Source organism: Pygoscelis adeliae, unplaced genomic scaffold (genome assembly GCF_000699105.1).
Source record: "Pygoscelis adeliae isolate BGI_AS28 unplaced genomic scaffold, ASM69910v1 Scaffold172, whole genome shotgun sequence".
Lineage (NCBI taxonomy): Eukaryota > Metazoa > Chordata > Aves > Sphenisciformes > Spheniscidae > Pygoscelis > Pygoscelis adeliae.
The window spans coordinates 7260275-7274294 of record NW_008824338.1 but is presented as its reverse complement, the minus strand read 5'-3'; the positions used below and the strand labels follow the sequence as shown (position 1 = coordinate 7274294).

Below are 14020 nucleotides of genomic sequence, written 5' to 3'. Positions count from 1 at the left end.
TAGATGAGATCGCCTGGCATCCTGTCCAATCACACCTTGCATGCTGAGAGGTATGCAGAGGGAAGGCACTAAATAGTGGAGCTGGTCCTTCCTCTAAACTTTCTAGAATTGAGATGGATGGAACTGTTACAGAAAAATGCTATTTTTCCATTAAGACAAGACAAATGGTTGGGTGAGGATAAAGTTAAAAACTTGCTGTTGGCTTGCAAGAAGTATTAGTTTATAAAAGGGAGGAAGTAAAAAGCTGCCAGGAAAAAGATGTTTATGGCAAATTGCTGGACTGACTTTTACTTACATATAATTATGAACTGCAGCTAAGCAGCACAGATCATGCAAGAAATGAAGGCCTTAAAGCAAGGTAGAGGCAATTGTCATAAATAGCCAATGGAAAGTATCTGTTTCCTTTCATGTCACCGTGGCTAATCATTGACTTGCATACATGGGATTACAACTTTGGTCTACTATATTTGTAGCTTAGAAATAACCAAGAAGTTAATGAAGTCTGCACTTTTAAATATAGATGAACTTTTGAATAATGATTAAGCATAATGAAATGTCACTTAATTACTCTTATGTGCAGGTTGAAATAATATGACATCAGAAACTGCACAAGGGAAGAAATCCACTTATACAACATGGAGAATATCTATCTAAAAATGAGATAATTATGTAATCTCCTTAACTCTTAAGAATACTATGAGGTTGTGGTTGAAGGGTGAAGAATTTAAAGGAGAGAATTCCTGTTTGGATATAGTTTTGTTGAATTGTAGTCGTGACTATCCTGGAAGCTGTTGAGTCTGTTGCTTCAGCATTGGTTTAGAAGTACAGCCACATTTCTATATTTAATGCACTAAATTAACCCTTATTTGTATTTTTCAGAATCACAGTTGAAAGACAATCCTGCTTTTTCTATGCTGAATGATTCAGATGATGATGTGATTTATGGGTAAGATTATAAAATACCTATGGAGAGTTACTTTTGGTATGTTATTTTTGTAATGTTCTTTTCCATATTCATTAAATAAGTGAAGGCTTTGTAGGTTGTTCAAGTATTCTGCCTAAAGAACAGAAACATAGCCTTACTCTGAAACAGAAATGCAATGAGAATGCATTTTGTTTTTTCTTTTTTCGGTTTCTAAAAGGGATTTCCATGGCACTGATACAAACAGGTAAGAAAGTATTAGAATGCTGGTAGGTCATGGAGTGAAGGCAGCAAGAGACATGAAAGGAAAGGACTTCCTTTTAAACTGGGAAGGATTGCCCGAGTCAGGTGGCGTTAGCAAAGAGGCAGCTCATATGTAAATGCTGCAGAGAAGGATAGTGGCTCTTCTTAAGTGTCCATCACTTACTGAAATAAGCATAATCAAATCTAGCAAAACTTCGTGGACTTGTGTGAGTTTATGTAATATGACAATTACAGCAGCACTTAAAACCCATCCAGGTCAGGTGTCTCTGTGCTAGACACTGAACAAACGCGTCATCTGCCCTTGATGTTTTCACCTCTTACCAAGGGCACTGAAGCGGTTGGAACAGTGAGGATGGGGTTAATACTGCAGTAACCTGAATAAGTTTGTGCTAGACTAGCTATATGCATTGTCTGAGATAGCTTGCCTTTGTTTAGTTAGATGAGTAGTGGTAGTACCGGCTCGCTTCTGTACTGATCCTTGTGAAGAGTGGCTTGTAGTTACTGGAATAACTTTTATTATGCATCATCCTCTGGAGAGAAGTCACATATATCGTTCGTATCTCCAACAAGGAAGGAAAACAGATACCACCTTCTTACCCAAATAACAATTTGATGCCTCAATGTAGTTTAGAACTTTCCTGTTTATTTTGGACTTCCTATCTGAACACCGTGTTCAGAATTTTTAACAAGTATCTGTTTCACAGGAGTGACTATGAAGAAATGCCACTTCAGAATGGCCAAGCTATTAGAGCCAAGTATAAAGAGGAATCGGACAGTGATTGATTTTGATGTAGACAGACTTGTTCAGCTGGAATTAAACCAATGTTGAAGTTTTCCTAGATGGACAGCTTCCCTGGCTTCCTTACAGTCTGCTGTCATCTGAACACCGACTCCCAGGAAGGACATCCTGCTTCTGTTGCTGTTTACAAGGTTAAAACTGAAAAAAAGAATGCTTGAAAAGGTTGTGGTGAAAACTTAAGAAACCAAAATTTTTACACGTCTTATAAAATGCCTGATAGCAGGATGTCTGTGGACTAAACTCTTGAAGTCTATTTCCATTTAGAAGTGTCATTGATTATATGCTGATTTTAAAATTGCTTCCTTGCTGCTTGGATTTTTGGGAGGGTTTTTTTGAGGATTATGTACAGCATACTGTCATTCATCTGTTGCGTTTGTGATAGCTCCTTTGTATATTGTCTGCTGCTGTACAAAGTGCCTCATTTCCCTTTCAATTTTCTACCTTAGTCTTTTGAGCTGGAGGCACGGAATGAAGCGTTTTAGGGTTTTCTTTTTTTTTTCTTTTTTTTTTTTTTTTGTTAAATGCAAGAAAACACAAGCTTTCCATTCTTCCTTCAAAGAAGCGATACAGACTTCAGACCATTTTTTTAATTCATTTAAATGAGTTTACCAGATTTGTAAGTGCGAGATATGTGCAAATAGTCAAGTTCTAGTGAGCCAAAATAGCCTCAGTGGTGCAAAATTATTTGTATAATATATGTTTCATAACATGCGTTACTGCCACAACAGAAGTGTTTGTTTTGGTTTTTGTTTTGTTTTTCTAAACAGCCCTTTCAAATGCAAATATTTAGGCAGCAACAAGTCTCAGAAGGAAGCCTTCTTTCTGGGTTTTTTGTATGTTGGAGGAGATTGTTACACTTACAGAGAATACAGTATGAAAGTTTCATAGAGAATTGCAATTTGAAATTTCCAAACATTTCATTTTCAGAGACTTTTTCTACATCAGAATTTTTCCTTAAGTTGTATTACTAAATAGTTAATCTACGTCCTAGGAAGAATCGTGGTTGCTCATGTATTGAATGTGCATGAGAGCTTTTGAGCATGTTCTGTGCATAGTTCAACTTCTTTGTCATACCACAGTCGCCACCTGTACTGATCGAAACTTTTACTAGCACATTTCGTGATTATCTGTATTCCAGTCTGTGCTGGAACAGAGTTTTATGGGAATTAAGTATTCCTAGTACAATGCTGCTGCTTCTCTATTTAAAAGTTGGTTTTCTCCTACACTGTTGTTCAGTTCTTTATTTAAGTGGGTGCTGTTTCTAGCTACTTCTGTTTTCAGGTACTTGACCTGTCTGAAAGTATCTTTTTTTTCATCGATTCGTAACTGTGATTTACTCTTGTAAAATTCCTCTGCCCTGCTGCTGTAGAAAAGACTCTCAAAAGCACTGTTAATGTATTAGACAGAAAATGGTGCTGGCCTACACTAAGGAATTGTGCTCATCATTGAACTAGTTTAAGCAGAAGAGCGCAATGAAGTCCTACTAGACTTGCCGAATCATATTGGGGGGAAAAAGTAGATTTGCTCTGCTTTGCAACAACTGTTCTAGACCGTTGCAATTATCTCCTGGTAGCTGTTCCAGATCATGAAGGGGAGACTTCACAGGATAGCAGTTTGCTTAGAGAGGACCAAAGTAACTGCTTCATGTGGTTGCATCCTTGCTGTCATAGAACAGTTCCGATTAAATCAGTGCTCTGCTAAAGACAAGTGTGGTAAGATACTCTGTGTGTGAGAGAGAGAAAACTTTCTAAAATTATGAGGAGCTGTGAAATTTTTTGAGGGTATTTGAAGTTTAAAACTTTCTGTACCGGGGATCATGTATTTGTTAGAAGCCAAAGCGCTATTGTATGGCTAAAGCAAGGAAACTGCTGGGGGGCGAGGGGAAGTTTTTTTCCTTTCATTTCTTAATTAATTGGTGTCAGTTTAGAAGAACATACAGGAAAACATTAAAGAAGTATTTCAAGTTAGTGGTGTTGTGGCTTTTTTTCCAGTGAACTGTAGTAAGCTGTACCTTCAGCACTTCCTTTTAGACTTTAACAAGTATAGGAGACGATCTTTGTATCCTAGAAGAGGAGAGCCCATTCTCATTTTTACCATTCCCCAGGTGACTCTCCAGGCTTACAGCTGGTTGAATTTGCAGAGTCAGACTTGGGAGCCAACTAGGCAGCCTTTGCATACCCCAAATCCTTTTGACTTCCATTGGAGTAACAGTGGGTACAGGAATTAGGGCTTCAAAAATTGGCATTTACATGCTCCTTATATATTCAGATCTTTTTGGCTCTGATATTGTTTAATTCTGTTCTAAATTGTTCTGAAGAGACAGAACGTTTGATTTGACAATGTGCAAAGGATACTAATGTTTCTTATCACAGTCTGAACTGGTTGTTACAGTTAACCCCAAAATACAGTGTCGCGCTTTGGGATTTTGTTAACTAAAGAAAGTATTTTTAATCTAACTTTGAGACGATGATTTTCTTCTAAGCTGTTCTCAGCCCATTTCACTTGCCGTTTTGTTTGCATTAACTTTTCTACATCACTACATTCAAAGTGGAAACACGAAAGCTGAGAATGGGAAATGTGTACTTAAAATACGTATGTCACTACAAAAATAGTGAGAAAATAGTTTCCTTGTTAATTTTTAGAGATTATGTTTAAGCAACGCTTGCCACGCAAAATAGTTTTGTATTTCAGAAGTGCTAGAGTGTAATGGTAAGCTTGGTTGAAGCACTGTCGCGCCAAGTTCAATATACAGTAAAAAGGCAAAAGCGGTGAAGCAGATAAGGACATAGTTTTGCTAGCAAGACATCTCAGTTTCACTCCTCTTATTTCCACAATTGGAAAGCAGAGACAGTATCTGAGGAATATTACAATATAGATTGTAAACAGCTTGGGAGTAGGTGGCATGAATTCACCTCTAAGTAAAGTATTGCAACCTAAGGGTGAAACAGAAGAGATCTGGGTAAGAAACTAGCCTGGCTTTCCTTTCGTTACTGCTAAAGTAATTCTATATTTCCATCACTAGTGGAACTGTATAAAATGAGAAAAGTATGCAAAAAGGCCCCGCAGTATACAGTGTTCCGGCTCTAAAGGAGATGTCGTCTATTAGACTTCCATGTACACAGTGATCAAGAGGGACTTCTAAGGAATCAAAAAGCATTGAGTGTGAGCCATTCACGGCAACCATTTTCTGTAGTATTTGCTTTAAAAATACAGTTGGTGTTGGAATTGGTTGGAAACTTTCCTAGGACTGGCAAACAGGAAGCATAAGGCTTAACACCAGTAAGGAACAGCTAGTGCAACAGACGCGCGGCACGAATACTGGGGAAAATGGAAGGATGGTTCCAGCTAGGAACGACTTTGATCTGTTGTCTTCCTCTGAGCCAAAAGACAACTTTGTATCCCCAGTCACCTAATTTTCCCCCCATTTCCTCTTGCTTATGCCAGTAATAACCTTTGCATTACTGTAAAACCTTTTTTTAGAAGTTTGTAAATATGTAAAATGAAAATATGGAAAAATCGTGTACCAAAATGGTATAAAAATGTGTAAGATAAACGCTCTGTTTAATGAGAAGCTGTAATTAAATGCTGCTTTGAGAAAGTGTGCATGAGGACGTGTTAAATATCATATGTGTCTAGGAGTTGTGTTAATGACAGCAAATTATCCATTTATGTTGGAAAACTTCATGCTAATATGGAATATGAAGGAAAAACCAGTATTTTACTTCAAGCAAAAGTTGGGTATTCAGTTTCTTGGAAGACTTCATGTGCATAATCATTATTAAATATGTTCATAATAAAGTTTTATATCTTTATATTGTATCTTGGTTTTATTTTCCTTCTAGTGCATGACTAACTGTACCATTTTCATAACTTATATTTTCAGTTTACATGTATTTTCTTATACGCATTTAAACTTGGTTAATTGCATAAGGATGGGATCCAGGAGGCTGTGTCAGCACGGATTAACCAAGGAATTATGTTTTGGGTTGGGTTGGGGGTTTTGGGGTTTTTTTGATTACCCTGCCTGGGCTTGAAGGTGGAAGGACAGGTTGCTAATTTTCCGAAGAAATACTCTAGCCAGTTTACAAAGGGGAACTGCTTCTCAAATGGCTTAACAGTGGCTTTGCAAAGCCTGCTGTGGTCACGCCGGCAGTAAAACTTCCCCTGGTGAATGTTAGTGCCAGCTGCCTTTCTGCCAATGTGCATGCTTCATGTTAGCTGCTGTCAGATGTCTCTGCCAGCAGGGCTGTGAGTTCTTCTGCTTACCCTGCAATGATGCATCCTCTCAGCACACCCAGGAAGGGCTGCCCCACCTTCAACCCACTGGCCAGTAATAAAAAAAGGGTTAGAGATGGTGAAGATGCTGATGTCATTCATCTCCTTCTTATAGCTCTGTATCTGAGGGAACTGGGGCTCTTCAGCCTGGAGAAAAGGAGGCTGAGGGGAGACCTCATTGCTCTCTACAACTACCTGAAAGGAGGTTGTAGCGAGGTGGGTGCCAGTCTCTTCTCCCAAGTAACGAGCAATAGGACAAGAGGAAATGACCTCAAGTTGCACCAGGGGAGGTTTAGATTGGATGTGAGGAAAAACTTCTTTACTGAAAGAGTGGTTAAACATTGGACCAGGCTGCCCAGGGAAGTGGTTGAGTCCCCATCCCTGGAGGTATTTAAAAGACGGGTAGATGTGGTGCTGAGGGACATGGTTTAGTGGTGGACTTGGCAGTGCTAGGTTTATGGTTGGATTTGATGATCCTAAAGGGCTTTTCCAACCTAAACGATTCTATGATTCTATGATCTAGATGTCTAGAGACAGGAAACAGAGTCTGAATTTATAATTACCTTCCTAATTACTCCAGCCCACAGTTTGTGCTATTTTTTTTTTACAGCCAATTAGTTACCTAGAGCAAGGACTCTGCAAGCTCCTCAACCCTCATGCTTTACTCTGGCGCTGAGATGAGCTGGCCAGCAGTCTTTGAAAAAGGTGATTAAAACTAAGGTGTTTGAAGATAATTCAGATTTAAAAATCAGTAACTGTACAATATTGAGACCCTAATATGCAATGTCTGTAGTATTTCACAGAAAAGCCCCATCTTAACTCGGGGTGGGGGGAACCAACACCCAAAAAACCCCCAACCCCTAACCTCTTTCTGTAGTACTAGAACTGTTACATCGGAAGCACTGGTTATTGCTCACGTGTAAAACGATCTATAAAACTGTATCTACCTTTCTGTAGCCCAACTTCTGTTTTAATGCAACAGGGTTTTCTCCTCCCATACAGCTTTTACACTGACAAGCATCTCAAACATTTTTTTCTGCACTTCAGTGCGTGAACCAACAAACAGCAAAAAAATCAAGGGATTTGCTATTATTAACATGAACAAAGGACAAGGAATGTTTGAATGGCTTGACCAAGAAGCCAAGTATATCTAGAAGTAAATACTGACTCAAAGGGCAACAACTATGTCTTCTTTTAACTGTAAATAAATAGCTGAGTAGGTACTACACTACCAGCATTATTCTGGCACGCTGGTGGAAAGGAGATAAAGTATCTAAACATCCAGATTAAAAAACTTCCTTAGCAATTCAGAGATCGAAGATTCATTCTCTTCACAACAAGTTTCTCTCTCAGCCTGATGACTATTTCAGGCACTTTATTCAGTCTATCTTGTTTTAGTATTTTCTTTATAATTTCTCACGCTGACTACTCAGCATTCTGTTTCTAGTCACACCCATGCTAAAACTCTCTCTGCTACAGAAATATAAGGCATATACTCCTCAGTATAAGGTATATACAGTCAGTATAGCCCCGTAGCACTCACTAGGGCATATGCTAGAATAAAGAAGTGGCTTGTCATGAAGGAAATGTGTTTACAGAGATGTTTTGAAACTGGTATGCTAGCAGAAATACATAAGCCTTACAGCTATATTAAAAGTCTCAAACGTACCAAGCCCAATCCTGCTGATAAAGACAACTTTTTTTGCCCTACTGACAGCAGAAATGGATAGGAAAGAAGAGGGCTGAAGCCTTGCCTAGCACAGGGTTTTCTACAGTCTGTTTGGATATGCTAAGCAGAGTTATCACAGAGAGCACCCCTGTGCACCTAGCACTATGAAAAACAAATCCCCTACGGTCATTTCACTTTTCAGTATTACATCTTTCCAGATTGTGGAAACATACTGTTGTATCACCAGTCATCTCATTCTAAACAGCTTCAGTTGAGAGCCAGATTTTGAAAACGTTTGACAGGGCTTCCTAAATACAAGCAAATGCACGTCACTCAGACTGACTCTAGCCCAGGAATACTCCCCTATACTTGCTTTGTAAGTAATTCCTTCAACATCACTAGTAGGGAGCTACTGCTTACAGAAGCAGCATGGCAGTTCACATGTCTTTAATTAGCTGACAAAGAAAACCTTATCCAAGCCTATGCTGAAAACTTGTTTTACTTGTTATTCCCCTGCAACTTGACTCTAGAAGGCAGGAGACTTACGTTATTTAGTAACATCGCCTTGAGGCAGTTTTTTCCGCCTTTCAGAAAGGATCATGTTTCACCAACTATCAGAACTCATCACACTCACTATCAGCAAAATCAATGTAGAAGGTCGCAGGTAAGTCCAAGACCTACTTACTACATGCAACTGGCTGCAGTAGTGAATGATTACTCATGTCTAGCTTGCTGAGCACTTCTAGAACATGAAATACTTCTTCTCTCTCTTTGTTCAATGAGGACAGTTATTTCTGTTAGTGTTCCATGTCCTAAATATCATACAGTCAGATTAAACAGGGCCCAAAGATGCAGCCAAGTTACTTTCTGATAAACATGATCTCATTTTCTTGCAATTTTGTAGTGACTTTGGCAGAATTATGGAAGTGCTTTGTATTCTGGTATGTATCTCAACTACCTTGAAGAGAATTAAAAGAATTGGAACCTTTTCTTTTTTTTTAAATAACAAGAGAGTTAAGTTTAAATGAGTCACACCAATGGTTATGAATTTCAATAATTTAATGCTAACCAAGAGTACAAAGTGTGAAAGTCAGTGTCTCGTTTATACCGGTCTTATAAAAGAAATCTAGAGAAAGTGTTTACACTGCAGCAGATTTCAGTATTAGCACCTTGAAGAGAAGTTCTTGAACTGTTAAGACAGGATGGCAACACTGGTACGATACCAAGTACAAACATAAACCATGTAACAGCATGTTTTCACATTTCTACATTTGAAAAAAGTTACTTAAAAAGTACATTAAAACCAGAAGTTGTTCAGTGTATTCACAGTTTGAGCAGAGATGGAATCAAGTGCTGGAGTAGAAAAGAGAAGGATGAACGATTCCAAGGCAATTATATTGCAAGTCCAAAGGCACTGACAATACAGTACATAGTCTTATTCTCCCATCTCACAGTGCAGGTTCCTACAAATACAAGAAAGGGTTTCAGAGACAGAAGAAAGTTACAGTGATTAAATGCACGCCCTTATATGCACGTTTGTAATTGTTTACATTAAGAATCTTAAGAATGAAGCTTTCACAACAGCCAAGCATTTCATATATGTAAGAGTTAGCATCACAGCCAAAGGGAAAAAATACCCAACTGTATGCTATTACTCCAAACCTATAGCACTTGGAAAAAAAGAAAAGTATGCTGCCTGGTCGTAAGGGGGCTAGCATTAAAGTTGCAAGCTGAAAAATCCAACAGTTGTGTTCCTTACCATCGCTGGAGTTGTCCCAGAAGCAAGAGCTTGCCGTATGTAGCCCAGCACCATTCTTTTGCATAATCACACAGGTCACTGTTAGTCAGCAGAGAAGCTTTTATTAATTTATCACTAACATTAATTAACATTTAGCTACATTTTTGCTTAGCATAGTACATATATACACACATAGGCATATATACATGCTCATGAGTAGTTTACAGACGCGGTTCTTGCTAAGACCTTCCCCCACCCCCTACCCACCAGTGCACTTGACTGTACCAGCTTTAACAGAAAAGAGAAAGCTGAGCTCACCAATATACTTGAAAGGCTTCCCCAGCTTTGTGAGTTGGCTTAGCGTTTGTTCCACCACACTTGTTGTCCACTGGTTCACTTTGCTGTGCTGGTAGGCATTGCCACCTATCGCGCTTTCTATGGCCTATTGGCGACAAACACGTAAAATAAGCTGCACTGTTGTCAATCTACAAGGCACCCATTAACCCATTCCAACATGGAGCACTAAAGATGAGACCCCATACCCACAGAAAAAATCCTAAATACTGCTTGTCCATACTGATTGTTGGAAGTGCTTCCAATTATTAAAAAACTTGCAGGTCAGAGTTTGAGCCAGGCATAGGGGGAACTATCATAGATTCCATCCTCTCTTCATTTTGTGATATATTGATTCTTTCTTTGTAGTTCCTATCCCAATGCCCTGAAGCCAGAGTTATGAAAAGGGTCTTGCACTTAAACAGTCCTGAAAAGACTGAAAAAACGCACACAACAATGGCTCATTCACACCTATCCTTCCATAGAAATGAACTTCAGATTTTTCAGTAGAATAATTTTTGGGAAACAAAACCCCAAATCAAAACAAAAGACCCATGTAGTTGCTGGTTACTAAAAGAGCAGAAGCCTTCAGCCAAATAATCCATTTTACTTATGAGGAAAGTTTCCCCTTTAAGATACAAACAAAAGTACATTAAAGTTGCATGTTTTTCAGTCTTACATTTTTTCCTCGCAGAAATTGTTTAAAAAGTAACCATAAAATTATTTCAGATTCAGAAGAGACAGGAGCATGTATTAAAGCATGCGTATTCAATTTACAGAGTCTGACCAAAACAGCTGTTTTGCAACAAGAGAAAAATTGCATTAGTCTACTCTACGTGAGGAATTCTGAACACAAAAATCGAATCCCTCTGGAAATTTTCTAGACAGGAAATTCATGTTTCTTAGCAACAAGAATAGTTTAATCATTTCAAACAAACAAGAACTCATTTTGGAGGAAAGGCATCTCAAAAGAACATGTGTATGCAGATAGGCTATAAAACCCCCTGTATGTTACTGAAACATAAAATCTATCTCTATAGGGCCTAACATACAACATCCCCCTAGAAATTCTAATAGGGATACACTGCAACCAGAGAGGAGCATATGATTATCTTTTGGATTTGTAATACATATCATAACTAAGGCTAGGCATCATTTACACTTAAAATACATTGGTTAAATCAACAATTATCTATACTTTGATAGCAATCTATCTAGAAATCTAGTATATATCGGTTATCAGATTTTCTTGAATGCTTTTTAGCACACAGCATATAACATACTATACTTTCACACCAACAAAATGAAAATGTTAGCTTACCTCTTTAATGATGCTACTGACTTCATCAACAACAAAGGAAGTCTACAAAAAGAGAGAATTTAAAATAATCAGTGGACACATTCTTGTGTTTACAAAGTTCAAGCTTTGTTAAGAACATGCACTAGAAGCTTAATTTATCCTTGTCAGATTTCTTGTAAATCAGAAGACACCGAGTCTTCCTTTATTTGTTCATATGTAATCTGGCTCCCTGAACCCGGTCAAGTTAGCATTCTTAGCAAAGTAATGAAAAGTAGCAGATAAACTAATATTGGCTGGCCTTTTGAGCCAAAGTTTTCAAATTTTAACTTGAAAGTACTTTAAAATAATATGTATAGCACTTCTGTATATATATATTCTCATTTTACAATAAGCATTAATGTCCGCAATTCACAGAATGGGGTTGCAGAGATAACCTCAGTGTGCAGACACAGCTTACAGTTAAACGAAACCGACATCTCCAGGGCACTGGTGTGGACAAAACACCAATTCACAGCTCAAGGAAAAGCTGTCATTACAATCTCAGCTGGGGACAAGAAGAAAACTGCCCCTTAGAAACCAAAGGGGAAATCTAGCTCGCTGGACTTCCCACCACCTTCAGCACTCTCTCGGGCTCCAGGGAGTAGAGATTAAGCATGTGGAATGGGGACAGGAGAAGGCCCCAACATTTCACTAGTCTTAAAACTATTACCCATTTTCTTGTATGGTTAGTATGTTTTCCTGTTTCAGTCCCTCAGCTATTGCTGCCTCCCACATAAGCTGGTTAAAACAAGCCGCCACCACTGCCGGGCGCAACCTGCCACCCGCCGCAGCCGTTCAAGCAGCCGGGGAGCCCGAACAGGCAGGATCGCGCACAGCACGGCAGCGAGCCAGGCACCGGCTGGCATTTTTGCTACAGGTATCTCACAGCCTCACCTCACAAACCAGAAGAAAGGAACCAGACAAAAGAAATGCGCATAATGGCAAACTAATTTCAGGAGACTGAATAAGGCTTTCAAGATTAACCTAATCAAGCATATGTTGACTGAGTTTTCACTGGGAGGTCTGTCAGCTTCTCCAGCTAGCAAACATGAATAACAGTGCAATCCGGGTGTGATGGCAGGACGTAGTTACACCTGCTCAGGAGAATTTCAGCATTACATTCATAAACCTTTGGTCAGAAGGTGAACAGCCTAGTCAGCTGCAATGACACGTAACGTTCAGAAAGATGCGAGCACCTGAGTGATTTCCCTGATAGAAGAAACAGCATGCCCCGGGAGGCAAGGGCAAAGCAACGCCTTTTCTGTAACTGTGCAGAGGCACCAACTTCCTCACACACTTCATTATTTTTAAAAGCTTGTATATGCTGTGGCAAACTGGTGTTTATTTTCAGCTTCTTGACTTTAATATGCCTCATTTGTTTCTATGGTACTGTATTTTATGGGTGCTTACATTTAAGGTGCACCACTGTATTTAACCAAGTAAGAGCTATAGTTATCAAAATACCCTTTCCCATAGAGCATAAGTTAAGAATACACATACCAGACATGCTGGCAGACATGAAGCATGCTGTCAGGCAAGATGATAAACCATATGCAGATTTTTCTTCACAAAGTCTAGAACTCTGCTCAGAAATGCCTTTGAGTGAGCACAAACACAGCTCACCAAAGTAAACAGAATTAAATCCATCCCAAGTTCTCAAAGGTATTTAGATATCTAATTTGTACAGAAACAAGTGGGAAAGAGCCATAGATACATTTGAGAATTTGGTTCTAGAGTTGCTGTTGCTTCTCAAACCTCTCCCTTTTTTGGGATGAGAGCATGTATGGGTTTAGATACATGACAAAATAGAACACAATGTCCGCTACCCAGCTTTGTGATTTGTGTGCTGTAACTGAGTTGCCAAATACAACACCACTATTCCATCCTTTTGTAAGAAAACACAAACACTTCTTGTATTAAAAAGGAAAAAAATTCAGAAGCTTTGTGATTTCTCTGCACTACCCCTCAGGCACAGGGAAAGCAGACTCAATGTTTCCAATACCTTGTTTAAAAGGGATGTTCCCCAGCAACAAGTGCAAACTGCAAAGTAGTAGTATTTTTGAGTAATTCTGAAGACATTTTTGAAAACAGCTATAAGAATGATGTTCAAGTATGTTAGTTATCAGTTTTTAAAAAACGTCTGTAACTGTGCAATACAGGCCAGGCCCAGCAATCAGGACAAGGCTTTTATAATAGCACAAGCCTGACACACCTTCAGAACCCCTCACGCTGCTTTGCTGTTGTCTAACCAAGCCACAATGCAGCTGCTGAAGAACAATGCAGCAAATTGTCACAGCTCAGAAAAACTGTCCCTCTGCAAGAGCAATACTTGCTGGGTAGACATTTAGCACGATAAAGAAGACGACCCTTGATTTATCCGACTTTGTATCTTCGTTAACAGGGTATAATGGGATAGCTGTCTCATTAGTGCGCCCGTAACATGCAGACTATCTGCTTGAACTCTTCTTTCTGCACAAACAGCTTATTCGAGTCTTCCTCACGCTGATCTAAACCGGACCAGCAAACCTTCTACCGCAGCACACCGCTTCAGCCTCTGGGTGAAGCCAGAAGCCGTGACACCCCTCGAGCATTTTCTCCAAGTGATTTGCAGCAGCAGCAGCTTTCGGGAGAAAAGCAGGCGTTGGGTCGACGCCAGGGAAGAGGCGCACAGCAAACACCCG

General features: G+C 39.2%; 2 protein-coding genes across 2 annotated transcripts in view; one reads left to right on the top strand and one right to left on the bottom strand.

The window, feature by feature from the left end:
* TMEM181 (transmembrane protein 181) overlaps positions 1-5804 on the top strand; it is a 28359-nt gene extending 22555 nt beyond the window's left edge. The window contains exons 16-17 of the mRNA XM_009319162.1: positions 880-946; positions 1891-5804. Coding sequence (XP_009317437.1) covers positions 880-946; positions 1891-1969 — 146 coding nt within the window. The 3' untranslated portion in view covers positions 1970-5804. The remainder of the gene's footprint in view (positions 1-879; positions 947-1890) is intronic.
* A 3166-nt stretch (positions 5805-8970) lies between these two features.
* Positions 8971-14020, bottom strand: part of DYNLT1 (dynein, light chain, Tctex-type 1) — a 10141-nt gene continuing 5091 nt past the window's right edge. The window contains exons 2-6 of the mRNA XM_009319161.1: positions 13342-13430; positions 11322-11363; positions 9986-10109; positions 9689-9766; positions 8971-9392 (exon numbers count right to left, since the gene is read on the bottom strand). Coding sequence (XP_009317436.1) covers positions 9322-9392; positions 9689-9766; positions 9986-10109; positions 11322-11363; positions 13342-13430 — 404 coding nt within the window. The 3' untranslated portion in view covers positions 8971-9321. The remainder of the gene's footprint in view (positions 9393-9688; positions 9767-9985; positions 10110-11321; positions 11364-13341; positions 13431-14020) is intronic.